The sequence below is a fragment of the Opisthocomus hoazin genome, chromosome 8 (assembly GCF_030867145.1).
Source record: "Opisthocomus hoazin isolate bOpiHoa1 chromosome 8, bOpiHoa1.hap1, whole genome shotgun sequence".
Classification (NCBI taxonomy): Eukaryota; Metazoa; Chordata; class Aves; order Opisthocomiformes; family Opisthocomidae; genus Opisthocomus; species Opisthocomus hoazin.
Genome location: NC_134421.1, coordinates 73,056,118 through 73,082,082, shown reverse-complemented (window position 1 = coordinate 73,082,082; position 25,965 = coordinate 73,056,118). Strand labels below are relative to the sequence as shown.

General features: G+C 53.2%; 1 protein-coding gene across 2 annotated transcripts; it reads left to right on the top strand.

Annotated features, from left to right (window-relative positions):
• The first annotated feature begins 6 nt into the window (after nucleotides 1-6).
• ANKRD16 (ankyrin repeat domain 16) lies at nucleotides 7-25,965 on the top strand. 2 transcript variants are annotated; one of them, XM_075427864.1, is made up of 9 exons: nucleotides 7-106; nucleotides 3,779-4,126; nucleotides 7,329-7,549; nucleotides 14,395-14,437; nucleotides 15,543-15,651; nucleotides 17,258-17,419; nucleotides 20,827-20,905; nucleotides 23,628-23,830; nucleotides 24,124-25,965. In XM_075427864.1, the coding sequence occupies exons 1-8, from the start codon at nucleotides 90-92 to the stop codon at nucleotides 23,786-23,788; spliced, it is 1,140 nt and encodes a 379-aa protein (XP_075283979.1). In that variant the 5' UTR covers nucleotides 7-89; the 3' UTR covers nucleotides 23,789-23,830; nucleotides 24,124-25,965. The 2 variants fall into 2 exon arrangements, with proteins under 2 accessions (XP_075283979.1, XP_075283980.1); XM_075427865.1 differs by lacking the exon at nucleotides 7-106 and adding an exon at nucleotides 1,041-1,150 and having other exon boundaries at nucleotides 24,124-25,964.

The window sequence follows — 25,965 nt, the reverse complement described above, 5'->3', positions numbered from 1 at the left end:
CGGGGAGCGGAGCTCGTCAGCTGCGAAGCGAAAGGGTCGGCCATGAGCAGCAGCCGCAGGGGACGGGGAGAGCTCCAGCGGGACGAGAAATGTTCGGGAGGAGAAGGTCGGAGCTGCTCCCTGTCCCCTCCCCCCCCCCCCCCGGCACTTTGTTTCCAGACCCTTTCCCCATGTGGATCCAACCCCCAGCCTGGGGAGACCCCCGGTAGCCCAGGAACCCCCCACACTGGCCCAGAACAGCCCCCCCCCATTGCCACCCCCTGCCCCTGGCCTGCTGCTTCCATAGCCAGGGCCTTCACCCTCTGCGCTCCCCCATTGCCAAAGCCCCCCCACTGCCAATGGTCCTCCCCACTGCCAAGGGTCCTCTCCCATTGCCAAGGAGCCCCCCACTACCAAGCCCCCCCCCCATTGCCAAGGCCCCTCCCCCAATGGCAAGAACCCCCCAGTGCCAAGGGTCCCCTTCCATGGCAAGCCCCCTCCCATGCCAAGGAGCCCCCCATTACCAAGCCCCCCCCACATTGCCAAGGGACCCCCCAATGCCAAGAACCCCACCATTACAAAGCCCCCTCCCATGCCAAGGAGCCCCCCAATTACCAAGCCCCATTGTCAAGGCCTGCCCAATACCAAGGGCCCCCTCCCGTGGCAAGAAGCCCCCTCATTACCGAGCCCCCCCCATTACCAAGCTCCCCCCCAATTGCCAAGGGTCCCCTTATTGTCCAGCCCCCCCCCCAACGCCAGGCCCCCCCTCAATGCCAAAGCCCCCCCCCCAAAGCCAAGGGAGCCCCTTCTCCAACCCTTTCTCAGCCAAGGGCCCCCCTGCTCGGCCTCCCCCGTTGCCAAGGGCCCGCCCCCGTTGCTAAGGGGAAGGGTCGCGCCCCGCTCACCCCGCTCCGGCCTCGCTCGGCCCTGCCTCCACGCTCCGCGCGCCATTCCTCCGGCCCCGCCCCGCCCCGCCACACCGACCAATCAGAGGGCTTCCAGCAACCCGGCGCTGCCCAATGGCGCAGCTTTTCCGGGTTCGACGAGGGGGCGGGGCTGACGGTGTTGGGGCCGAGCGCAACGTTCGCGGAGTTCGTTCCGCGTCACCCCCTCCGTTCCGGGGGTGACATCACGCCGCCGCGTGACGTCACGCAGCCGCCGCGGAGCGCGGGTGGGTTCGAACCGCGGGGAGCGCCATGACGTGGGCGGGGGGAGGGGGGGACGTGGCCGGGGCCCAGCCTGAGGGAGGGGCCTCAGGTATTCCTGAGGGAAAAGGGAATTCCTGGCTTCCCTGGGGGAGAAGGAAATTTCCCTTTTCCTGGAGGGAAGAGGAAATGAGTGGTTTTCCGGGGGGGGGAGGCTGGTGGCTGGTTTTCCTGAGGGAAGCGGGAATTTCTCGTTTTCCTGAAGGTGAGGCCTTCTGGAAACTTCTGGATTTCCTGAGGGAGAAGCTGGTTTCTGGTCTTCTGGAGAGGAAATTTCCAGTTTTCCCGAGGGAGAGGCTGGTTTCTAGGAAATGTCAGGTTTTCCTGAGGGAAAGGGAAACTTCTAGATTTCCTGAGGGAGAAACTGCTTTCTGATTTTCCAAAGAGGAAAATTCTGTTTTTCCGGAGGGAGAGGTGGGTTTCTGGGAAATTACTGGTTTTCCTGAGGAAAAAGGAAATTACTGGTTTTCCTGAGGGAGAGGCTGGTTTCTAGGAAATTACTGGTTTTCCTGAGGGAGAGGCTGGTTTCTGATTTTCCAAAGAGGAAAAGCAAATTTCTGTTTTTCCCGAGGGAGAGGCTGGTTTCTGGGTAATTACTGGTTTTCCTGAAGGAAAAGGAAGTGTCAGATTTTCCTGAGGAAAAAGGAAACGTCAGGTTTTCCTGAGGGAGAAACTGGTTTCTGATTTTCCAAAGAGGAAAAGCAAATTTCTGGTTTTCCCGAGGGAGGGGCTGGTTTCTAGGAAGTGTCAGGTTTTCCTCAGAAAAAAGGAAACTTATGGATTTCCTGAGGGAGAAATTGGTTTCTGATTTACCAAAGAGGAAAAGCAAATTTCTGTTTTTCCCGAGGGAGAGGCTGGTTTCTAGGAAATTACTGGTTTTCCTGAGGAAGAAGGAAGTGTCAGGTTTCCCTGAGGGAAAGGGAAACTACTAGATTTCCTGAGGGAGAAACTGATTTCTGATTTTCCGAAGAGGAAAAGGAAATTTCTGTTTTTCCTGAGGGAGAGGCTGGTTGCTAGTTTTTCTTGAGGGAGTATTCAGGTTTTTTCTGCAGGAGTGGCTGGTTCCTCATTTTCCCAAGGGAAAAGGAAGTTTCTGGTTTTCCTAAGGGAAAAGGAAACTTCTGTTATTCCTGAGAGAGCAGCCAGTTTCTCATTTTCCTAAAGGGAAAGGAAATTACTGATTTTCCTGAAGGAAGTCTGGTTTCTGACAATTCCCAAGGGGAAAAGGGAATTACTGTTTTTCTGGAGGAAAAAGCTGGTTACTGGTTTTCCTGAGGAAAATGGAGTTTTCTATTTTTCCTGAGGGAAAAGGGAATTTATGTTTTTCTTGAGGAGGAGGTGGGTTTCTGATTTTCCTAACGAAATTTCTGCATTTGCTGGGGGAGAAGTCTGATTTCTGCTTTTCCTGAGGAAGAGGGAATTTCTGGTTTTCGAGGGGGGGGGGAGGGGGAGGGTTGTGTGTGTTTCTGGTTTTCCTGATGGAAAAGGAAATTTCTGGTTTTCATAGAACTGTAGGTTGGAAAAGACCTCTAAGATCATCAAGTCCAACCATCCGCCCAACACCACCATGCCTACTGATTTTCCTGAGGGAGAGCCCCTTTCCTGGTTTTCCTAAGGGAGAAGAACTTCCCTTTCCCTCGGAAGCTTCAGGTTTTCCAGAGGGAGAGGCTGGTTTCTGTTTTTCCCACAGAACAAAGAAGTTTCTTTTGTTTCTGGTGGCAAAAGGAAATTTCTGTTTTTCCTGAGGGTGACGCCAGTTTCTGTTTTTCCTAAGGGAAAAGGAAATTTCTGGTTTTTCTGATGGGAAAGAGATTTTCTCTTTTTCCTGTGGAAGAGGCCAGTTTCTGGTATTCTGGAAGGAAAAGGAAATTTCTGGTTTTACTGAAGGAGAAGTAATTTTCTGGATTTCGTAAGGGGAAAGGAAATGTCTGGTGTTCTGGAGTGAGAGGCCGGTTTCTAGTTTTCTGGAGGCAAAATAGAATTTACGTTTTTCCAGAGGCAGAAGCTGGTTCCTGGATTTCCTGAGGGGAAAAGGAAATTTCTCGTTTTCCACAGGGATAAGGGAATTTCTGTTTTTCCTAAAGGATGGGCCAGTTTCTGGTTTTTCTGAGGGACAGGTCAGCTCCTGGTTTTCCGAAGGGAAAGAAAATTTCTTGTTTTCTGGAGGGAGAGACCAGTTCCTACTTTTCCCAAGGGGAAAGGAAATTTTTGGTTTTCCGGAGGGAGCAGCTGGTTTCTGGTTTTCCTGAGGGAAAAGGAAATTTCTGTTTTTCCTGAGAGAGAGACCAGTTCCTTGATTTCCTAAGGTGAGAGGAAATTTCTGGTTTTCCTGAAGGGGAGGCTGGTTGCTTTTTTTTTTGGAGGGAAGGGGAAATTTCTAGTTATCCTGCAGAAGAAGGAAATTTGTGGTTTTCCTGAGGGAGAGGCTGGTTTGTAGATTTGCTGAGGGAAAAAAACCTCTGTTTTTCTGGAGATAGAGGCCAGGTTCTATTTTTCCTCATGGAAAAGGCAATTTCTGTTTATCCCAACGCAGGAGCAGCCATTATATTCACAGTTTGAAACCATAATGCTGATTTTTCGCCTATTTCTTACAGATCCCTAGCCATGGCAGAGGGGGAACAGCCGAGGCCGCTGCTGCGGCTGGTGCAGGAGGGACGGCTGGATCTCTTCCGGGACAAGCTGCAGCCAGGCGACGCGCTGGACCCGGCGCCGCAGAGCCGACGCTATGGGCGCTCAGGGGACACACTGCTGCACCACGCCGCCCGATACGGGCACCGGGATGTCCTCGCCTACTTGGTAGAGGAGCTGGGGATGGACATGGAGGTGTTCAATAGCGACTACAAAAGACCTCTCCATGAAGCGGCCTCCATGGGCCACGGGGAGTGTGTCTCCTACCTCCTGGAGAGAGGCGCGAGCGTAGACTGCTTGAAGAAGGCAGACTGGTAGGTCACCGGCTCGCTCTGCATGGGTCAGAGCGGTATCTGCAAGGAGTTTGGATGCGGAAGGTGGGCACCCGGCTGCAGGAGCTGTCATTTAGAATCGTGGAATCACAGAATGTGTTGGGTTGGAAGGGACCTGTAAAGGTCATGTCACCCAACCCCCCTGCCATGAGCAGGGACATCTTCAGCTGGGTCAGGTTGCTCAGAGCCCCGTCCAACCTGACCTGGAACGTTTCCAGGGATGGGGCATCGACCACCTCTCTGGGCAACCTGGGCCAGTGCGACACCACCCTCATTGTAAAACATTTCCTGCTTTTATTCAGTCTGAATCTCCCCTCCTTTAATTTGAAGCCGTTACCCCTTGTCCTGTCGCAACAGGCCTTCCTAAAAAATCTATCCCCTTCTTTCTCACAAGCCCCCTTTAAGTACTGAAAGGCCGCAGTAAGGTCTCCCCGCAGCCTTCTCCTCCCCAGGCTGAGCAGCCCCAGCTCTCCCAGCCTTTCCTCCCAGCAGAGGGGTTCCAGCCCTCACATCATTGCTGGGGCCTCCTCTGGCCCCACTCCCACAGCTCCAGCTCTGTCCTGTGCTGAGGGCTCCAGAGCTGGACGCAGGACTCCCGGGGGGTCTCAGCAGAGTGGGGCAGAGGGGCAGAATCCCTCCCTTCGCCCTGTTGCCTACGCTGCTGGGCATGCAGCCCAGGGCATGGTTGGCCTGCTGGGCTGAATTCCAGCCCTATCACCGATGTCCCCATTTATCGTGGAAGTTGTAAGTTCCTGCTTCGTTAGCAGATCTGATTTAAAAGCTTTCAACCGCAGCTCTTTGTTCTTCCCCACTCCCCCATCCAATGGGAATCTGTGATACTGATTCAATTTTTTGGTCCTGGTCCTCAGAAACTGAAGTAAGAGTCAAGAAGATAAAAAGTAAGTTTTACTCCTCCTTCCTCCCAGCAAACAGGGCCTCTTGGGTCAGATTTGCTGCAGGTATAATAGCAACAGCCTCAACAACCCAAGAAACAACTGGTTTCTTCAGGGCTTTTGTCTGCCTGCCACGTGGGTAACACGTAAGCAAATGATGAGGGAATGAGAATTTGGAATAAAAAATTAAGCCTAGTTCACAGACAGGCAGCAGGCCTGGTTAATGTTGATCTCTCCTCTTGGAGAGGCAGATTTCTGTGTACCACCTTGTGAAAGAAAGCAAAGATTCTTCCCAGCCTGCAAATTAAAACCCAGGGAGGTCATTTCGAAGCTGAGCTAAGACAAATACAAAGGCAGCATCGCAGTCCTCGTAATTCCAGGCTGTGGCAGCGTCTTGCTGACATCAGGGGGAGCAGAGGGAGGCAGAGATCTCCTGAGCTGTGCGCAGATGGGTGTGCGAGCCTGGTTTTCTTTGATAGGCCCGCGGTACCCTTCCATCCACGGATTAGAAACGGGGAGCTACGTGTTTGCTAGCGCACGTCCCGGCCCTCGGACAAAGTCTAATTTGCATTGAACATTGATGCTGCTCTGAGGCACCGTGTAGAAACGGAGCTGCAGGAAACACGGAGCTTCAGGCTCAGCTCTACCTCATCGTCCACAGCAGATGCGTGTCTAATCTCTTTGTGAAAATCTCCATCGTTGGAGATGTTATCGCCCTTGTCGTCGCTCTCTTGCTGTCATTATCTGCCCTTACAACTGGAGCACTTCTCCTAAAGTCTAAGCCACATCTCTCTCCCTGTGGTTTAGGCCCCTGAGTCCTTATTCATTGCACAGTGGGAAGTTTTTGCGCCGCAGCTTTTCCTGAATGAGGAATGGAGGGGTCATTTTTTGTCTCCCAGCTGACGTCTGTGGGTTGGTGAAGAGGTGATAAACCCTCTCTGTGCTAGAGAAGTGTTCGTCTTTTCTGGGAAAGCTCAGTGGTTTCTGTCCGAGCCGCATGCGCAGCCAGTGTTTGATGATTGGGTGAAGTTTATAAACGGATAAAATGGAGAATGCAGCTCCCACTTGCAGCTGTTAAACTATTATTGTTATATAGCGTGGTAATTAAGGAAAATAGGGGTTGGTGCTGGTGAGGTCAGTGATATTAGTCACTTTAGTAACACCAAACACAGGAAACATCTGTGGCTTCACCACCCTGAGTTGCCCGCGCTTTGCCTTGCGAGTAAACCTTCAGCTAACGCCCGCCTCCTGGAATCACAGAATTAAGGTTGGAAAGACCTCTAAGATCATCAAGTCCAACCGCCAGCCCAACACCACCATGCCTGCTGAACCACGTCCTGATGGCTCTGGGCTTCCTCCTCCGAAAGATGCTGCAGATCCAGTAGCCACACCGGTCCTCAGTGAGGAATGGTGGGCAAGGAGATACCGGGTCACCAGGGAGAAGCTCAGTGGTGAACTGCCCTGCTGCCAAGCAAGAGCTGAGGGGGGTTGTTAATCTGCAGCATGTGGGTTATAGGTGTGAAAACGTGGTTAATGCTGGATACGGGGTTGAAAGCAGAGCATGGTGGGCTGTTTGCCGTGTTTATTTGTCAGATGTATCCTCTGGCTTTCCAGGAGCAAGGCACAGCTCGGAAATTCTGGGATGGAGATGCTGCTGTTCCCCTGGGGAGCTTGTAGAAATGTTTTTAAATATCAGAGGTTGTTCCCAGACATGTGAAACAGGACAAAACTGTGAAAAGCTTTGCTCTCAGGTCAGCTGCTCTGCATCAGGAATGTTCCAGAGCGGCATTTGCTGGTACGCTCGTGCTCCACTGCCAGGAGATGCGGAGTTGTCTGTGATTCGCTGCCTGCAGCCACAGCTGCCCATCTGGGGCAAGAAACACCGATGTTAACAGCTCTGTCTCAACAGTCCCCAAAAGTCCAGACCCCATATTAGCTGCATGAAAAAAAACAGTGCTGTAAAATCTCCTGGGTCTGTGCGCAGCACGTGGTGAGCCTCAGTCAAAGCATCTGAATCCAGGTGAGACGATAAATTTAGCCTCAGGCTTGGAGAAGGTCTTTACCTTTAGCCAGCAAAGTTTCCTACTACGTCAGGGTGGTTTTAGCACATCGGTTTTCCCTCTGGCTGACTTATCACAGCTGGCTCTGAGCTACTGTGTTTTATTAGACAGGGTAGTTGGTGCTACAGACAACTCTAGATCATTCTCGAAGCTCAGACGTTAGCACAGAAGCCAGCAGGCTTGTACAGCACCGTCTCTCTGGCTGTTACATTTGCCTCGTCTTTCTTTCAGGACTCCCCTAATGATGGCTTGCACCAGGCAAAACCTGGAGGTGATCAAAGCTCTCGTGGAGCATGGAGCCAACCCGCTGCTGAAGAACAAGGATGGCTGGAATTGCTTCCACATCGCCAGCCGGGAGGGCCATTCCCAGGTCCTCCAGTACCTGCTGGATGTGTCCCCGGGCAGCTGGGACACGGAGAGCACGATAAAGAGAACGCCTCTGCACACAGCAGGTAAAACAGGGTCCCAGTGCCACCAGACACGTTGGAAGAGTGAGAGTGGGCTGTAGCAGCAGTGGAGAATGAAGGGGGCGTTTTTTTCCATTCATGTTTAGTTTGGAGAAGCAAAATGTGTCCTATCTTAATACAAAACCACAGGGAAATGGTTAAATATTTAAGTTTTTGAAATTAAATGAAAAGAAGTTAATGGTGGGCACTGTTGGGAGCTCACCTCTCTGAACTTCCGTCTCTTAACAGTGCGTCTTTGCAGGGTTTTACCTCAGAGACTTATTTTAGTTGCTTTCAGATCAGCAAGAATTAGGCTTAGTATTTCTTAATCACAGAATCACAGAATGGTCGGGGTTGGAAGGGACCTCTGGGGATCACCCAGTCCAACCCTCCTGCCGAAGCAGGGTCACCCACAGCAGGCTGCACAGGACCTTGTCCAGGTAGGTCTTTAATATCTCCAGAGAAGGAGACTCCACAGCCCCTCTGGGCAGCCTGTTCCAGGGCTCCGTCACCCTAGAGTGAAGAAGTTCTTCCTCATGTTCAGCTGGAGCTTCCTCTGCTTCAGTTTGTGCCCATTGCCCCTTGTCCTGCTGCTGGACACCATTGAAAAGTGTCTGGTCCCGTCCTCTTGACACCCACCCTTCAGATATTTGTAGGCATTTATAAGGTCCCCTCGCAGCCTTCTCTTCTCCAGGCTGAACAAGCCCAGCTCCCTCAGCCTCTCCTCGTAGGAGAGATGCTCCAGTCCCCTCATCATCCTCGCAGCCCTCCGCTGGACTCTCTCCAGTAGCTCCTCCTCTTTCTTGAAGTGGGGAGCCCAGAACTGGACACAGCGCTGCAGATGGGGCCTCACCAGGGCAGAGTAGAGGGGGAGGAGAACCTCCCTCGACCTACTGGCCACACTCTTCTTAATGCACCCCAGGATGCCATTGGCCTTCTTGGCAGCCAGGGCACACTGCTGGCTCATGGTCAGCGTGTCATCCCCCAGCACTCCCAGTCCCTCTCCACAGAGCTGCTCTCCAGCAGCTCAGCCCCAGCCTGTACTGGTGCCTGGGGTTGTTCTTCCCCAGGTGCAGGACCCTGCACTTGCCCTTGTTGAACTTCATGAGGTTCCTCTGCACCCAACTCTCCAGCCTGTCCAGGTCTCTTTGAATGGCAGCACAGCCTGCTGGTGTATCCACCACTCCTCCCAGTTTTGTGTCATCAGCAAAGTTGCTGAAGGTACACTCTGAACTCTTTGTCCAGATCATTGATGAAGAAGTTGGGCAAGACTGGGCCGAGGGCTGAGCCCTGGGGGACACCACTAATTACCGGCCTCCGACTAGACTCAGCGCCGCTGATGGCAACCCTCTGAGCTCTGCCATTCAACCAGTTCTCAGTCCACTTCCAATGACGTGCAAAAGACTGAGCTTGTGAGGTTGGAGGGTGCTCAGTTCCCATTTTACTGGATTTTGCCTGTACTCAAGGCATGTTTCTGTGGTGCCTAACAGTTGTGTTCTCTTGGGAGTGGTGGGTCCCAGGAGCACTTGCGATCGCCCATTGACTTTGGCCTCCTTAGACCAGGGTGTTCGTCTCGTCTCTGTCTCCCTGTGACAGATACGCCCGAGCTCCCAAAGCTCAGGACACATTGCAAAACACTTTTCCTTGCTGACTTACAAACCTTGGAAAAATCTGCAAGGCTCCAAGCATATCCTACCATTTTAGAAGTCCTAAAACCAGCAGAGCTTCTGAGAGGCACCTTTTGGGATCTGCCTGTTGATGGACATTTTTACTGGTTTGGTTTATAGCTCGTTGTTGGTTTTTGTCAGAGGCCTGTCTCTTGAAATGGTGCGTTTTTGTGTGCATGCTTGGTGGGTAAAGTCATGCTGGCAAATCTGAAGAGCCGTAGGGTCTCTAGGGGCAACCTCTGGAAGAAACATCACAGGTTTTGGTATTCTCACATTGCGCTTAAGAAGGTAGGATTGAGTGGTGAGAAATCCCGAGGGCCTTTCTGCAAAGGAAAAGGATAATCTCTGTGGGGAGTACACAGGAGCTGTTGTTAGGGTTGGAGCCCATTGTGTCCCATTCCACTGCCTTGCCCTTTTTCTTGGCTTAAAAGGACCTATAGAGGGTGTGAACCGGTTTGAGGAACCACAGACATCTTCTGCAGGCATGACGGGGAGCAGGACACAGCTAGCTGTGTCCCATAAGTAGTTTGGGTTTGGTTTCTGCTGTTCTGACTCTTCCATAGAATCACAGAATCGTTATGGTTGGAAAGACCTCTAAGATCATCAAGTCCAACTGTCACCCCAACCCCACCATGCCTGCTAAACCACGTCCTGAAGTGCCACATCTACACGTTTTTTGAACCCCTCCAGGGATGGGGACTCCCCCACTGCCCTGGGCAGCCTGGTCCAACGCCTGGCCACTCTTGCAGGAAAGAAATTTTTCCCAATATCCAATCTGAACCTCCCCTGACGCAACTTGAAGCCATTGCCTCTCGTCCTATCGCTGGTTACTGGGGAGCAGAGCCCAACCCCCCCTCACTGCCCCCTCCTGTCAGGGAGCTGCAGAGAGCGAGAAGGTCTCCCCTCAGCCTCCTCTTCTCCAGACTGAACAGCCCCAGCTCCCTCAGCCGCTCCTCATGGGACTTGTTCTCCAGCCCCCTCCCCAGCCTGGCTGCCCTTCTCTGGACACGCTCCAGCCCCTCCATGTCCTGCTTGGAGTGAGGGGCCCAAAGGGGCCCGATCCCTGCCCTGCTCCCGCTGCCCACCCCATTGCTGATCCAAGCCAGGATCACAGAATGGTTGGGGTTGGAACGGACCTCTGTGGGTCATCTAGTCCAACCCCCCTGCCAAAGCAGGGACACCTACAGCAGGCTGCACAAGACCTTGTCCAGGTGGGTCTTGAATATCTCCAGAGAAGGAGACTCCACAATCCCTCTGGGCAGCCTGTTCCAGTGCTCCGTCACCCTCAGAGGCAAGAAGTTCTTCCTCATGAACTTCCTCTGCTTCAGTTTGTGCCCATTGCCCCTTGTCCTGTCGCTGGGCACCACTGAAAAGAGTCTGGCCCCATCCTCCTGACACCCACCCTTGAGATATTTATAGGCATTTAGAAGATTCCCTCTCAGCCTTCTCTTCTTCAGGCTGAACAAGCCCAGCTCCCTCAGCCTTTCCTCATAGGAGAGATGCTCCAGTCCCCTCATCATCCTCGTAGCCCTCCGCTGGACTCTCTCCAGTAGCTCCTCATCTTTCTGGAACTGGGGAGCCCGGAACTGGACACAGAACTGCAGATGGGGCCTCACTAGGGCAGAGTAGAGGGGGAGGAGAACCTCCCTCGACCTGCTGGCCACACTCCTCGTGATGCACCCCAGGATGCCATTGGCCTTCTTGGCAGCCAGGGCACACTGCTGGCTCCTGTTCAGATGGCTGTAGACCAACACCCCCAGGTCCTTTTCCTTAAGCTGGGGGAGCAATTCATCTGAATTTACAAATGATGCACAAGGTCTGCCTCAGTTAAGTACTTAATAAGTACTTAATAAGTTGAATGGCCCAAAAATATGTTGGCACAGAATGAAGTTTGTCCCATCGTGTCTCATCGCCCCTTACAGAATGTCGGGTCTGGTTACCGACAGACCCATGCCAGCTAGGCGGTGCAGATAAAGCACGGGTCTTCCCAGAGCTTAAATCCTCAGAGATGCAGTGGGAGTGGATGAGGAAGGGGGCGAGTGAGTGAAGGGAGAGGTTTGTGACAGCGAGACGGGGTGCTGTTATGGGGCAGGCTTGGGGCTGGAGGGTGGTAGCTGAGCTGATTCTGAAGCCTGAGCGGGGATTAGGCTGCGTGTCCCAGGGCTCGGCAGTGTGTCTGCTGGAGAGATGAGCGTGGGGAGCGGCTACCTAAACTCATTTCCCAAAGAATTTAATGAGGATTGACTCTCTGGAAAGACCGGAGGTATCGTGAGGAGACCCCTGCTGTGCTGTAATTAATCTGTTGAGTATGTTGCTCCTTGGCTGTGTGGTTCCCGTGACTTCTCCGGCTCTTGGTAGCTGCCTGTCCACTGTGCTGTGCTCATCAGCAGTGACAGTCCCAGCCCAGGGGCACTGCCTGCGCCTCAGTTCTTGTGTTTGACCTGAGAATGAAAAATAGCTGGTGAGTTGTTTGATGTGTCAAGCTGGGCAGCGAGGAGCTGGTTGGTTGAATGAGAAATGGCTAATCCTGGTTTATTTGCGCGTTCTCCTGTCCCTGCTCAATCCCAGGTCTTGAGTTTCCGTGTCTGGGCTGGCGGGCTGGGCTTGCAGCCCCTTCTCAGCCCTCTCCCTGCAGAGAGGTGGACGTTGGGTTGGGATCTGGGGGTTGAGGGTCTGAGGACAGGGTCAGGAGCAGGGTGAGGACTGTCCCACGGAAAAGGAGTGTTTTTGACCTTTGTTTTCCTCCCTGCCTCATAGCGCTTGTGGTACAGACAGCGATGGTGGGGTCCAGCATCTGGTTCCCGCTGTTTTATTAGAGGTGTCTCCACTTCTGCGTGGCCTCCCACGTTTGACTTTCTCTGTGGCAAAGCCGTCAACCCATGATTTGTGTTGACCAAGTGCAAGGTCCTGCATCTGGGTGGTGGCTGTCCACGCTACCAATACAGGCTGGGAGATGAAGGGATGGAGAGCAGCCCTGCTGAGAAGGACTTGGGGGTGCTGGGGGATGAGAAGCTGGACATGACCCGGCAGCGTGTGCTGGCAGCCCAGCAGGCCAGCCGTGCCCTGGGCTGCATCCTCAGCAGCGTGGGCACAGGGCCAGGGAGGGGATTCTGCCCCTCTGCCCCGCTCTACTGAGACCCCCCGGGAGTCCTGCGTCCAGCTCTGGAGCCCTCAGCACAGGGCAGAGCTGGAGCTGTGGGAGCGGGGTCAGAGGAGGCCCCAGCAATGATGCGAGGGCTGGAACCCCTCTGCTGGGAGGAAAGGCTGGGAGAGCTGGGGCTGCTCAGCCTGGGGAGGAGAAGGCTGCGGGGAGACCTTAGAGCAGCTGCCAGTGCCTGGAGGGGCTGCGAGAGAGCTGGAGAGGGGCTTGTGACAAGGGTGTGGGGTGATGGGACGAGGGGTGATGGCTTCAGACTGAAAGAGGGGAGATTTAGATTAGATATAAGGAAGAAATTCTTTATGCTGAGGGTGGTGAGGCCCTGGCCCGGGTTGCCCAGAGAAGCTGTGGCTGCCCCCTCCCTGGCAGGGTTCCAGGCCAGGCTGGACCGGGCTCTGAGCACCCTGGGCTGGTGGAAGGGGTCCCTGCTCACTGCGGGGGGTTGGACTGGATGACCTTTAAAGTTCCCTTCAACCCAAATCATTCTGTGATTCTCTGATTCTATTCTATGATTTCTGGTCGTTTTACTGATCCAGGTTAGACCCTGGCCCACACGTTGGTGGAGCAGCAGCTGGTGTGGGAGTGACTGGGCAGCAGGAAGGGCTGGAGCTGCTTAAACCACCTTTGCCCCCAGCATAATTTTAACCCAGGATGATGCTCCTTCTCAGTGGGTGTTGATGCCAGCCACAGCCCCTGAGGCAGGGGCACGGGTGAGGGAGAGCGGACGATGCTGGAGCTGCCGGGAGAGATCATGTCAAGACAAACCGTTGTCTCAATGAGTTTACATCCCAAGGGTGCGGATATGAGCACATTAACCCGTGACCAGTCCAGCTGGCTTCCTGGCACAGTTATCCCTGGATAGATGATGGGTAATTTTCTCTCCCGTGCAATTTTTTTTCCGGGTTGATTCCTTCAGCTTTGCTGCTTCATATATCTGTAGCCTGAGGCAAGAGAGCAGGGGAGATGCAATTAGAGGAAGTGGAGTGCAACAGCGGGTCTGAGTGCTGCAGATTTCTTGTGTGTCTGTTGCTGTTAAAGGATGTAACTGTGTTGCTTGGGGTTTTTTTTCCTTCATATAGCTTGGGGTTTTTTTAAAGCCTCCATTTCAAAAATCCTTTTCGCAGTGTGGCTCTGCCTGTATTTACATCAGCTCAGGTGAAGGGTTGGTAAACGGGCAGGGAGCAGGAGCAAATGGCCAGGACCAGGGAGGATGGGAACCCCTTGTCGGGCTTTCGAAGAGCATCTATTGTGCAGCTGCGTCAGAAGGTTATTGCTGGTAACATGCATTTGCCAGGGGCCCTTCTCCCACTACACACAGTAAATAGCCTGATGTAGCAGCTCTGGGCTTGGTTTCATTTTTTTTTCCTTTGTTTCTTTAATTTATTGCATTTGGTTTGCAAAATGACCCATAGAAAAAAAGCCAGATTAAGGCTGTCCGTACACTGCTGTAATACAATATGCTTAACAAAAAAAAGAGAGAATATTTCAGTGCACAATGTTCAAATCCTCCCCCGCTGTTGTTGTTTTTCCTCTGAGATGCTGTCTGGGTGAGGATGCTTCATTAGGATGATAAGATGTGAGCGATGGGTAGTCTTGAGTGGCTGAGGAGGGGTAGAAATGCCATCCAGCTATTCAGCAGCTCCCTGCTTTGTGTTCATTTTGCTTCTCACAGATTTCGCTTCAGGGATTAACAAATACTTGCAAGAAAAGATCTTTGTGTCAGCTTAATTGCATGTACGGTCTCATGCATGCACTCTGCGGTTAGAAGCAAACGGTGCCTGTACGCATCTTTCCCCTGTTTTATCTGGTGTTTTGCTATAGGAGCAGGGGAAGGGAAGGCTTGAGATCTGGAGACAATGTTTTAATCACAAAAAAAAAATCAAAAGCTTTGAATTTAAAGCCTCTTGGAACCCCTTCCAGCATTAGAAGTAAGCCAGAAGGGTCAGAAACCTGATTATGTTTCACCGTAGGTGGATGGTGGCATGAAAACATAAATTAACTCTGCGCTTCCTCTCTCTCTCTCGCAGCAATGCATGGCTGTTTTGATGCTGTGGAGCTACTCCTGGAGCGGTAAGCGGGCTTCCTCCCGACACTGCCTCTGCCTCCCCGCTCTCCCCCGCCTCCCGTCCACAGCCAGGCTCGCTCCAGCCGCCCGGACACAAAGGGCGTTTGTGCCGTTCGGGAAGCCCAGCTGCCCCGCATGCGATCCCGAAGCCGTCTCCCGTTTCCTCTGGGTTTTTCACGGCCGGTGAGGGGCCTTTGAGACAAGGATGGGCTCCGATGGGCTCTGACTTCGTGATGACATAAGCCCAGGTTATATAACTCTGCTCTTTTTCTGTGCTGATTCATTCCCGTTGCCTCTGATGTGTCCGAGGCCGTACGATAACAACAAAACAATTTTCTGACAGCTCGGTTCTGGCTGCAGCTCCTCTAGGCTGGACTTAGCCTCCAGGCTTTATTTTCAAGCTGCGGCTCCCGGGAGACTGCTGTGAAGTGGCTTTAAATCAGCCTTTGCCCAGTCGTTCTGACCCTGTTACCTTCCTAACCAGCACTGCCCGCTGCCAGAGCTGGAGCAGCTTTGCCCGGGCATCGCAGCCGCTGCTCGCCACACCTCCTGTCAGGCGACTCATCCCAGCCTTGTTAATTCCTGCTTGGCCCAGCATAAACATAGCCCTGTGATTCGAGCCAGGCTTTCAATTTTAATTCAGTCTTCTCTCGTTTCAATGGAGCTTTAACCTGAGCGAGACCTGCGGGCTTTGATTTTGCACAATGGCGTTGTTACGTGGGGATATGGTTTTCCCCTCTGCCAGAGCACACCTTACCTTCCAGAGATCCTCTGTTCGGGGAGGAAGGGAAATAAATATGAATGATGTACAGATCCCTGGCTTTTGTGCAGCCGAGCAAGCCGTGCCAGCTGACTACCAGGTCTCTGACCCAAAAAACCCCAGCAGACCATACCCCAGGGCATGAAGCACCGAGACAGGTTTCTGCATGGTCTGTGGACAGGCTTTATATATGCCATGTCCAGTCCCATCTTTCAGGGATTCTTTGAGGCCTGCTTGCTCGGGCATCACATCCGCTGGTAGTCTCCTGCCCCACCAGTGCAAAGCAACTGGTGCAGTAAGGGTTTTATTGCTGCCCACAACTCTGTCCTGGCTTTTGTCTTCCCTCCCAGGTGCCAATACAAACCTGACAGCAGAGACAAATGTGGAGTCACTCCCTTTATGGATGCTATCCAGAACGGGCACGTCGACATTGCCCGGCTGCTCCTGGAAAAACACCAGGTAGGTGCCAAAAACCTCACCTCCCTCCTTCAGGACCTGACTTAGAACTGCCGGGACAGGCAGTCCACGCGCTCACCATAACCATATTGTAAAGAAGCAAATTCCCAAATTGTAAAGAAGCAAATTCTGAAAGAAGGCAAATTGCCCCTGGAGATGAGCAAGATTTTGCTGCGTAAGGCCGCCAGGACTCAGCTCATGGTGAATATCTCACCCTGGGGCAGGGATGTGTCCCCGTAGCTGGTGAAGGGGGATGGAGACACGAGGCAGTGGCAGGAGGGGACAGGACTTGCCCGGTGCTGCAGGGGCAGCTGTGTCAAAGCCAAGGCTGGAGCTCAGCGTGGAGGCTCTCGTGGCAGCGCTGAGGGTGGGTAACATGGAGGCGTCTGGCCGCGCTGGCAGCAGCTCATCTCTGGCCTCCCTCTCCCGTGCTGTCTCTCGGTAATCTCCGATTTCCTCCAGCGTACAAGGCGGAGCAGGGATGTCATTAGAGCCAATTACGCGTAGCGGGAACCAGACCACTGCATTATTTATTGACTGCTGAATTGATGTGAGATGATTGGAGCCCACCTAACAGCTGGTTCTCATGGAGGTGGGGTTGTGCCTCCCTTCTCACCTCCTTTGCCCTCACTTGGCCTGCCCCCTGCACCAGCTCTGGTGTTGGTTGGACACCGTGCTGAACTGGTGCAGCTCGCTGGCCTGGCAGAAAGCCACCATGGCAATACCAGTGAATCTGTGCCACGCTGGCAGGTTGAATTGGCCAGCTGAGCCCCAGCACGGCACGGAGTGGGCCAGGGAACATGGTACCATGCTTTTGAAGACTGCAAGCTTTGGATTTACTCAGCCGTAACGCGTAGCCTCACCCAGCAGAGACGGTTTGATGCCCAGGTGGTGCTGAAGTGTGTTACTACACAAGACGTTCACGTGCTTGTCTTTGTTCATCTGGCCCTTGCAGGATAAAACATTTGTGATGTTTGCCTACGTTTTCAGTCTCACATTTCAGGCGATGAAGACGGTGTAGTTGATTTAATTTCCTCGTTGTGGTGCTCTGGCTTACTGCCATGGAGCAGCGCTGGAAACGCTAACGGCAGTGTTGCTGCCTTCTAGGTTTTATAAAACCATGAGTCAGGCCCACCAGACCTCAAGAGGCTGGATGATATCCTTGAAGATGGGTGCACTGTGTATTACTTCTGTTACCCTTCTGGATTTTATGTCTTTGCGGTTCACGTTCAGAGACTCGCAGAGGAGATCTCATGAGGTCATCCACCCATCTCCCTCCCTCTGCCTGCATCCAAGTTCTTCTCCACCAGTACAAAGGTTGGAGATGGGTTGTTTCTTGCTGCTTTAGAGAATTGGAACCCATCGTATGTGCTTCAGCTGAAGAGAGAGGGAGCTTGGTGGTTCTTTTTTGGCACGGGTTTTGCTTATCACTTAAGCTCAGGAAAGAGCTGGCGTTGGTCTGCAAATTGCAGTGCACCAGTCCTGCTGGAGACATCCCACGTGTTCATTGCCATGGCCAGCAGACATGATTCTGCTTGGGCTGGTGATTGTCCTTGAAGGATCAGCCAGGCTGTTCATTGCTTTCCCTTCTCCTCCTCCCCCATTCCAGGCCTGTCCTACAGCCGAGGACGCGCTGGGCGCTCAACCTCTGCACCGGGCAGCCGTCACGGCCCAGGATGAAGCCATCCAGTTCCTTGTCTCCGAGTTGGGTGTTGATGTCAACGAGAGAGCGACGACCCTCCAGCTCACAGTGCTACACTACGCAGCCAAGGTTTGTCCGGGCTCCCAGGCTCCCTCCTCAAAGTCTCTGCTAGTTGGTGTGCCACAGGCAGGCATCTAAAACAGGTTGGTTTCGTTGTTCGCCACTGGTGGAGGATTTCCATTCCTAGCTCATCCTCTGTCTGTCTGCTCCTGACCAGTCCCATACCCTGTTTAATGGATTTTAGACCCTCATTAGGTGTGTCCAGCTGTCTGCAGAGTGGCAGTGGGTATCCAGGTCGCTCTGTTCACCACCCTCCTGCCCACACTGCTGGCTGCGCTGCGGGTTAGTAAGCCCTCGGGTTAGTAAACCCTCCTGCCTGGCACATGGGTGTGCAGGAGCAGAATTGGGTGGCGATGGGGCTTAGCTCGTTTGTCACTCGTCCAGTTGGCCGTGCTCTGGATAGGGCTTGAACCACACCTCTGGTGAGCGTTACTCTTCCAGTCTGCTGCCTTTGGACTGAAGTGCAACACCTGGAGCGAGTCCAGCGGAGGGCTACAAAGATGATGAGGGGACTGGAGCATCTCTCCTCCGAGGAGAGGCTGAGGGAGCTGGGCTTGTTCATCCTGGAGAAGAGAAGGGTGAGAGGGGGCCTTAGAAATGCTTCTAAATATCTGCAGGGTGGGTGTCAGGAGGACGGGGCCAGACTCTTTCCAGTGGTGCCCAGCGACAGGACAAGGGGCAATGGGCACAAACCGAAGCAGAGGAAGCTCCGTCTGAACCCAAGGAAGAACTTCTTCACTCTGAGGGTGACGGAGCACTGGAACAGGCTGCCCAGAGGGGCTGTAGAGTCTCCTTCTCTGGAGATATTCCAGACCCGCCTGGCAAGGTCCTGTGCAGCCTGCTCTGGGTGACCCTGCTTCGGCAGCAGGGTTGGACTAGATGACCCACAGAGGTCCCTTCCAACCCTGAACATTCTGTGAAGGGAGTCCACCCTGCTAGTTATTGGGAGCTGTAGGTACCAACACTTCATGAGCTGTGACAGTTCTTCACCAGCATCTTCTCACTCGCCTGACAGAGGAGATGCAAATGAAATGCTGCTCTGATTTCTTTCTGTGTCTTTCTTCAGCTTTAGTGGTTTGAGTCCCAGCAGGTGAGTGGCCAGTCTCCGTGTCAGCAGCTTGCTGGACAGAAAACGGCTGATGTGCTGTCAAACAGCAACAGTTTGTCCCAGCAGGCCGGATTCTGGCCTGCCCATGGTCAGACGTGAGAAAGGAGAGGTGGAAAGGCGGAGGGAGCTCCTGGGCGCTTATCTGTGTCCTTCACACAGGAGCTGTTTTGAATTCCAGGTGGTGAGAGTCGTTGGAGCTTTCTCCTCCTCCCATCTCGTGCTTGTACAGGAAGCGGGGGCCTGGTGGGCTGTGAGTCCTTCAATGCTCCCTGGAAGCGCAGAGCAGATCCCGAAAGCTTCACCGCTGACCGGGATCTCTCCTGGGATCCTGCTGCCTCCCTCCCTTCTGCTTGGTGCTGTCGCTCCATCGTGTGCACCGTGCTGGCAGCTGGTGGCAGGGGAAGGTCCCTGCTCAGATCCCTGCATGTTAAACCTCATGAGCTTTAACATGCAGCACTCGGAGCCCGGTCTAGACTTGTAGTGGGAACGGAGCAGCATCTCAGCACCCGACTCCTACAAAAGCATCAATGACGCTTACGGGGAGTGCTGGCAGCAGTATTCTCCTCCAGCAGGACCCAGCCGTGGCATTTGCTGGCTCCCACAAAGGAGGTCTTTCTCCCAGCTTCCCTTCCTCATGCTCTGTCTGAGAAACCATGTTGAAAGCCCTTTTGGTTGCCAAGGGTACGTTTAACAGCAAGGCTATTGGGGAGTATAATGTGCCTTGGAGAAGATCCCAGCTCTGTCTTGGCGAGTGGCTGATTGGGGAGCGATTTGTTGGGTTTCTCTTCCTTCCCGAGGCTCAGTGTCACTTTATATTTACAGCAGCATTTGTTTGGCTGGTGGGTTTTTTTTTTTCTTCTGTTCTTATTACTTTGCATTTATAAATACATGAAAATCAAATTATGCTTTCGACTCAATTTGCTGCCAAGGCAGTGGCAGCTAAAGCAGTTCCTGGCTTGCTGTATTTGCCGCTGAGAGGGGGTGTGCATGCGGTGGGGAAATGGGAGCCTTGAGCAGGGGGGAAGATGCTACCGAGTCGTACGATAATGGGGGAAAAGAGTGGGTGGCGGGGATAAAAATAAGGGCTCATGCCGCACGACAGAGACTTAATTCATTGCATTGAAGAAGTAATTACCAAATCAGGCTTGTTATTTAGGGAGAGAGGATTTATTTATGGAGAAGCTTGTGCAGAGAGGAGGGGTGTGGGGGCTGTGTTGCATTTTCCCATGCGACGTTTAAAATTGGCTACCGGCAGAGGAAAGACAGAGGACACTGTGGGTCGTGACGGTGTGTGAGCGTGGCGTTCTGCGCCGTCTGACGGGGCATTACAAATACCAGAGTAAACCTTTAGGAAATGCTGGTGCCTGAGGGTACCGCAGACAGACATGCAGCAGTCCACATCAGCAACAGGTTCCGCTCTCTGAGCTGAAACACACCTCGGTAAGAGCAACTCTAGAGCCCTGGGGTAGCTGAAGTGGATTTACAGCGTGGGAAGACACACAGCTTCTTGCTGACATTTAGCTGGGAGACGATCCTCCAAATTCCTCGTGCCTCAGGGTCCCGGCTGCGCAAGGTGGATCTGTTGACCGCGATGAGGAAGATCGTATGGGATCCACAGCTGTCTAAAAGCAGATCCACCTACCTGGATCTGGGCTGGGTTGTGTGTCCATCATGCCTGCCCTGCCAAGGCACCGCTCTCAGTCGTTGACTGCACCACCACACCTCTACGCTGTCGCGTGATTTTAAGTGCTATTGGTCTTCACTGAGCATTTTTTGTTTTTAAAACATGGTCTTTGATGTTCGCAGAGAGAATTGTGTTCCTGGGATGCCTCTGGCTGCCTTTTCAGCCTCTGGGTCGAAATTGCTGCCAGGGGCAGACGAGGCGAGCAGACACGCTGACCGAGGGCCAAGCGCCGACTCCTCTCATGGGCTGCCAGCACAAGGGCTGGAGAAGGTGCCCGGTGGCGTCTCTCTGGCTGGTTCCCGTGGGGTAACAGCAGTGTGTCTGCTGTGCCTGGGCAACCCCTGGCTAAGGGCCCCGATCTGCACTGCCACAGGCAGCTGACCCTGATTTCCAGCTGCTGTAAGGTCCTCCAGAGCCTGGAGCAGCTCCTGGTCGTCCCACATTTGACCAGGAAAGAGTGGATCTGCATCTGTGCCCTTCCAGGTGCTGTATGCCGTTAGGGACAGAAAGCTTGCAGCCTCTTTTCTTTTCAGGCCCGTGTTATTTCTGCTACATGCAAAGGTGAAATATCGTGCAGCGCTGGTTCTGAATAAATAATCCACGTGTCTGTGCTCACCACTGCAGGAAGGACACGGGCGCACCATCCAGACGCTGCTGTCCCTCGGCGCCGATGTCCACGCAAAGGATGGGAAGAGCCGTTCTGGTAAGGCTACTGAGCTATTTGTTCTGCCCTCTGTATGACGGCGAGAGCGCGCTTTAGTAACAGGAGCCCAGCCTCTACAGCAGCCTGCGCTGCGTCCGCTCAGCGGAGCGTGCAAGATGATGCCAGATGCACGTATGCAAATGGCTCTTGGAGCAGCGCGACGTGTGGGGGTTTTTTTTTTTGCAGGTTTTTTTTGCAGCTTTCATTCACTGGCTCTCTTTCTGCTGGACTTTCTGATGTCTGATGGCGTGGTTGAGCCTGCAGTGGGGCCTTTCCCTTGGGGGAAGAACAGAGATGCTAATTGGTGTTTCTCTTTACCCAGCTGCTTATTTTGCATGCAACTTTAATGAGCTTAGTATCTTTGATACCGCCACCTCGCCATCAAATTTGGTTGAAATCAGCCAATTTGAAACGGCTAGGGTGGGCGGGCAAATACAATGATTGCACAAGCACTTAAGCCTCAACTCCTTAGCAGACGGCCTAGGAATGGCTTATGAGCAAATAAGAACAGAGCTTGAACGTAAATATAGTCTCTATAGTGATGCCAGCGAGTTGGCATTCCCAGCGTGAGAGTCTGAGGCATCTCTTGTATCAGCATCTCTCTCTCTCAGAAAAAAAAGTATATATAGATGGTTTCAGCCATTGCCAAAATTGGCAACTTACCCATTTTTCAGGTTTGCTTAATAACACGCTTCAGCGGCGCCATGAACGGTCTTGTATCTCTCGATCTCTCCCTCCACCCCCTCAGTGAGTAAATCTGAGCTCTGCTGAACTCATCCAACCCTGGGACGTTTGTGGTGGCTCCTCGTCCCTGTCGGCTGCCCCGTTCCCCGGCTGCGTTAGTGTCAGCGCGTCCTGGGGAGCTTCTTACCCAGACTCTGCTCCTGCACAGTGCCCTGTGTGGATTATCCCTGGGGATCAGGATAGCCCATCATCAACATCAGCCTGCAGCAGGAGCTAACGACCCTCAGCGTAAAAGTTACTCGCCCCTGTGCAGGATTAGGCCAGGAAAAGCCGGCTGGCTCACCCTGCTACACAAGCCGAGCGTAACGGGACTGCCTAACAGTGCTGGAGCCACGCTGCATCAGCGTGCTGGCTGTTGGAGGGGTCTGCGGGACGAGCTCAGGCTTGGGCTGGAGTATTTCAGCCTCCTCCTGTAGGATGCTCTTGGCTGCATGCAGCGTGTGGAGACCTTTCCGATTTAGTCCCTGACTGTAGAGTGAGCTGGCAGGGAGCCCCAGCCCATCACAGAATGGTCGGGGTTGGAAGGGACCTCTGTGGGTCACCCAGTCCAACCCCCTGCTGAAGCAGGGTCACCCAGAGCAGGCTGCACAGCACCGCGTCCAGGCGGGTCTTGAATATCTCCAGAGAAGGAGACTCCACAGCCCCTCTGGGCAGCCTGGGCCAGGGCTCCGTCACCCTCAGAGGGAAGAAGTTCTTCCTCGGGTTCAGCTGGAGCTTCCTCTGCTCCAGTTTGTGCCCGTTCCCCCTTGTCCTGTCGCTGGGCACTACTGAAAAGAGCTTGGCCCCGTTCTCCTGACCCCCACCCTGCAGATATTTAGAGGCATTTCTAAGGTCCCCTCTGAGCCTTCTCTTCTCCAGGCTGAACAAGCCCAGCTCCCTCAGCCTCTCCTCCTAGGAGGGATGCTCCAGTCCCCTCATCATCCTCGTAGCCCTCCGCTGGACTCTCTCCAGTAGCTCCTCATCTTTCTTGAACTGGGGAGCCCAGAACTGGACACAGCACTGCAGATGGGGCCTCACTAGGGCAGAGTAGAGGGGGAATAAAGGACCCCAGTCACATCCAGAGTAGTTTCAAGCCCCTCTCTTGCATGGCATTATTAAATCCACCCCAAGTGTGGAGCAGTAAGACGCATGGAGGCCGCCTGCTCTGCCCGCTTTGTCCCAGAGCCTCTCCCTCCTGCCGTGGGCACCCTCTGCCCATGACTCGGTCAAAAAGAGCCAAGTTGGCTTAGATACTTCCAATATGTTTGCAAATCTGGTTAGCTTTGGCTCAGCCACGTTAGTACTGCTTGATGGATTGGAGGGACTAGGAACCTCCAAGGCGAAGATGGGGGTAAGAGCTGGGGTGAGCCAGGATGGCTGGGTGTGGAAGAGATCGCATCCCCTTGTGCAGGTTTAGTCACAGAATCACTGAATGCTTTGGTTGGAAGGGACCTTTAGAGGCCACCTAGCCCAACCCCCTGCAGTGAGCAGGGACATCCTCAGCTGGATCAGGTCACTCAGAGCCCTGTCCAACCTGGCCTTGAACCTTTCCAGGGATGGGGCAGCGACCACCTCTGTGGGCAACCCGTTCTAGTGTTTCACCACCCTCATGGTAAAAAATTGCTTCCTTACATCCAGTCTAAATCCCCTCTTTTAGTTTCAAGACATTACCCCTTGTCCTGTCGCAACAGGCCTTGCTAAAAAGATTGTCCCCAGCTTTGCTATAGGCCCCTTCAGGTACTGGCAGGCTGCAGTAATGGGCCGTCATCCCATCGCTGCTGTGGATACGCACGCCCACAGCAGCTGAGCCCCGCTGCGCCATCCCATGGCTGCTTGGCTGGGTGTTGCAACTGGGAAAAATCATTTTTCACCCTCGATGCGTTTTCTCTGCTGGCTCTGTTTCCTTCTCTGGGAATCCAGAGTTCACATCTGAAGTGGGCTGAGGCCGAAATCACCCAGCAATCTCAGCTCCCGCCTTGACATCTTGTCTCCCCCACAGCCCTGCACGCGGCGTGCGCTGGGCAGCAGGCAGATGCCGCACGGATCCTGCTCCACGCCGGGCTGCGGGATGCCCCGGATGCCACGGGCACGCTGGCACGGCAGCTCGCGAGGAAGCCAGACGTCGTCCAGGTTTTCCAGGAAACGAATGGCAGCGCGTGAGACCAACTGGGAAAAAAAAGAAACACGTTTTGTTTCAGCGTGGTACGTTAGTTACCGCTTATCAACTGTTCAGATTTAGGCAAACACCTGTTTAAAATGATGGGATTTTTGCCCAAGGATTGAGCAGAGAAACCAAGCTTGACACTTGGGAAATACGTTGAGGAGAAAACACACTTTAAATAGAATTATCTCGATAATAATGGACATGAAAAGCATGTTTTAAATAGGATTATCTCAAAAAGATAATGGATGTAGTGGGTCTGGGCTGTCACATTGTGGTACTGATCCCATCCTTGTAAATTCATGGCTGCTCCTCTTCCGCTTCCAAATTTCAGGGCTGAACTTCTCTTCTTGTGCAGCACCCAGCACGGCCAAGCAGCTGAGGCTGCAGCTCCCTGAAGTATCGCCGTCCAAGGAAGGTGCCCCACGGGCCGCTGCTGGATGACCTCTGGGGACCTGCCTGGCTCTTGCTGGGATGTTTCCCTCCAGTGGACATCCTGAAGGAGAAGATGCATCTGGATCATTGATTTTTACCGCCCTGAATGGACCTGCTCCCCACTAATCCCTTAAATCGCTTTAAGTGGCCGCCTCTTTCGGTAGGCCCTGAGAGAGGCCAAGCACAGTGCAGCGTAAGTGAGCCCTTGGTGACTCTTCCTTCACCACATTTGAGCTGCGGAGGACAAGTGCAGCGAGTCTTCAAGCTGCGTCAACCTCTTACGTCCTTTTTACGGCCCGAGCCTGATCCCAAGGGCTGCCGAAACCGATACAAAGACCTCAACCTTACAGTGACATCGAGGGTCTTTGGATCAGACTGAAAGAGAGGTACTTGTTATTCTGGACAGCCTTGCTTGGCACTTCTCACCAGTGATGAACTTTACACTTCAAAGAGCAGGATTTTTTTTTTTTATTTTTAATAGGAAATGGCTTAATATTTAATGTAGCCAGTAAGTCTGTAGCAGCCTGGAATACAGATAAAGGTAAGAGCTGCTGTAGCCTTTTGGTTTATTTGTATGCATCTGGAATTACGAATTTGGTTTTCATAGAAACGTGGCACGCCCCTGTCTATATGTAATGTCAAGGCGTGAAAAACAACGGGATTCTGCGGTTTTGGTGTAGCAGATACTAAAAATCAGGCCTGTAACTGAGCGAGCCAGTTAGGTTCTGCTCAGCCCAAGCTGTGGTGTGATCACGTCGTGGTTTGACGCACGACCCACGCGCCCCTGGGCAGGTTTAAGACGATGCTGAGCTCTGAGAAATTCCCACCCCGTGGTCCCCGGAGCAGAATTTGCTGTGACGATGCTAAGCCAGACGACAACAGTGCCGTGCATCTCTCAAGTGAAGCGTCCTTTACGGCAGGGTTAGGGCCTCCTCCCCTCTGCCGGCTCGCGTTTCACAAGGAGAGGCAGCTCGCAAAAAGAATGTGGGGAGGCTGTGAGGGGGAGCCGATAGCTTGCAGGAGGGGCTCAGTAGCATCTTAAGACTCTTCCAAAGATGCCTGCAAAGACCTGTTTTTTGCCAGTCTTCCCCTGTCTTGTTTCTCCATCTGCGAAGGAGATTCTTCTCCACCAGGGAGGAAAAACAAATTAATGCTGGAAGGCACTAATGGTGCAGGGTGGTGGGAGCTGTATCAGCCCCGGGGCAGGCGAGGAAGTGGCTTTATTCCTCTAAAGATCCTGAATCCTTCCATAAAACCAGCCCTGGCCTCCATACAACGAACAGCAGTACCGCAACCTGGTAGATGCAAGGGGCTGCTTCATTCCCACTTTTCATGATTTTAGCAAACCATGAAATAGTTGTTTATTCCTAATATCCCTGCTGACGAACTCAGTTTGCTTGCGAGTCTTTCACCAGAAAGCAAGTGAGAATGTTTTCCAATGTCTTGTCTCTAGGTCTCCCGGCCGTGGTAAACGCTCCGAAAACATAAAAGAGAATTTGTGTTATTTTTAAGGTTCTTTATGGTTTCTGAAGGCTTCCAGACAGTAGCAGAGGGCCTGTCCGCCTGGGTCAGCGAAGCACAGGCACTGTGCTCCCGTCCAAAAGCGAGACAGCCCGGCACGTCTCCAGCACCGTCTTTTATTTACCCTCCTTTGAAATCTGCCCCTCGGGCAATAAAAAGATGCACCGAAACAAACGGGCTGTTGTCATCGCAGATGATCAGGTAGGGAAGGATGGTAGAA

What these genes read in the sequence shown, in the direction of transcription:
- ANKRD16 (XM_075427864.1), top strand. An exon ending in TGCTTGAAGAAGGCAGACTG is followed by an intron (nt 4,127 to 7,328) that starts GTAGGTCACCGG and finishes TCTTTCTTTCAG; the next exon opens with GACTCCCCTAATGATGGCTT. An exon ending in TGCTCCTGGAAAAACACCAG is followed by an intron (nt 15,652 to 17,257) that starts GTAGGTGCCAAA and finishes CCCCCATTCCAG; the next exon opens with GCCTGTCCTACAGCCGAGGA.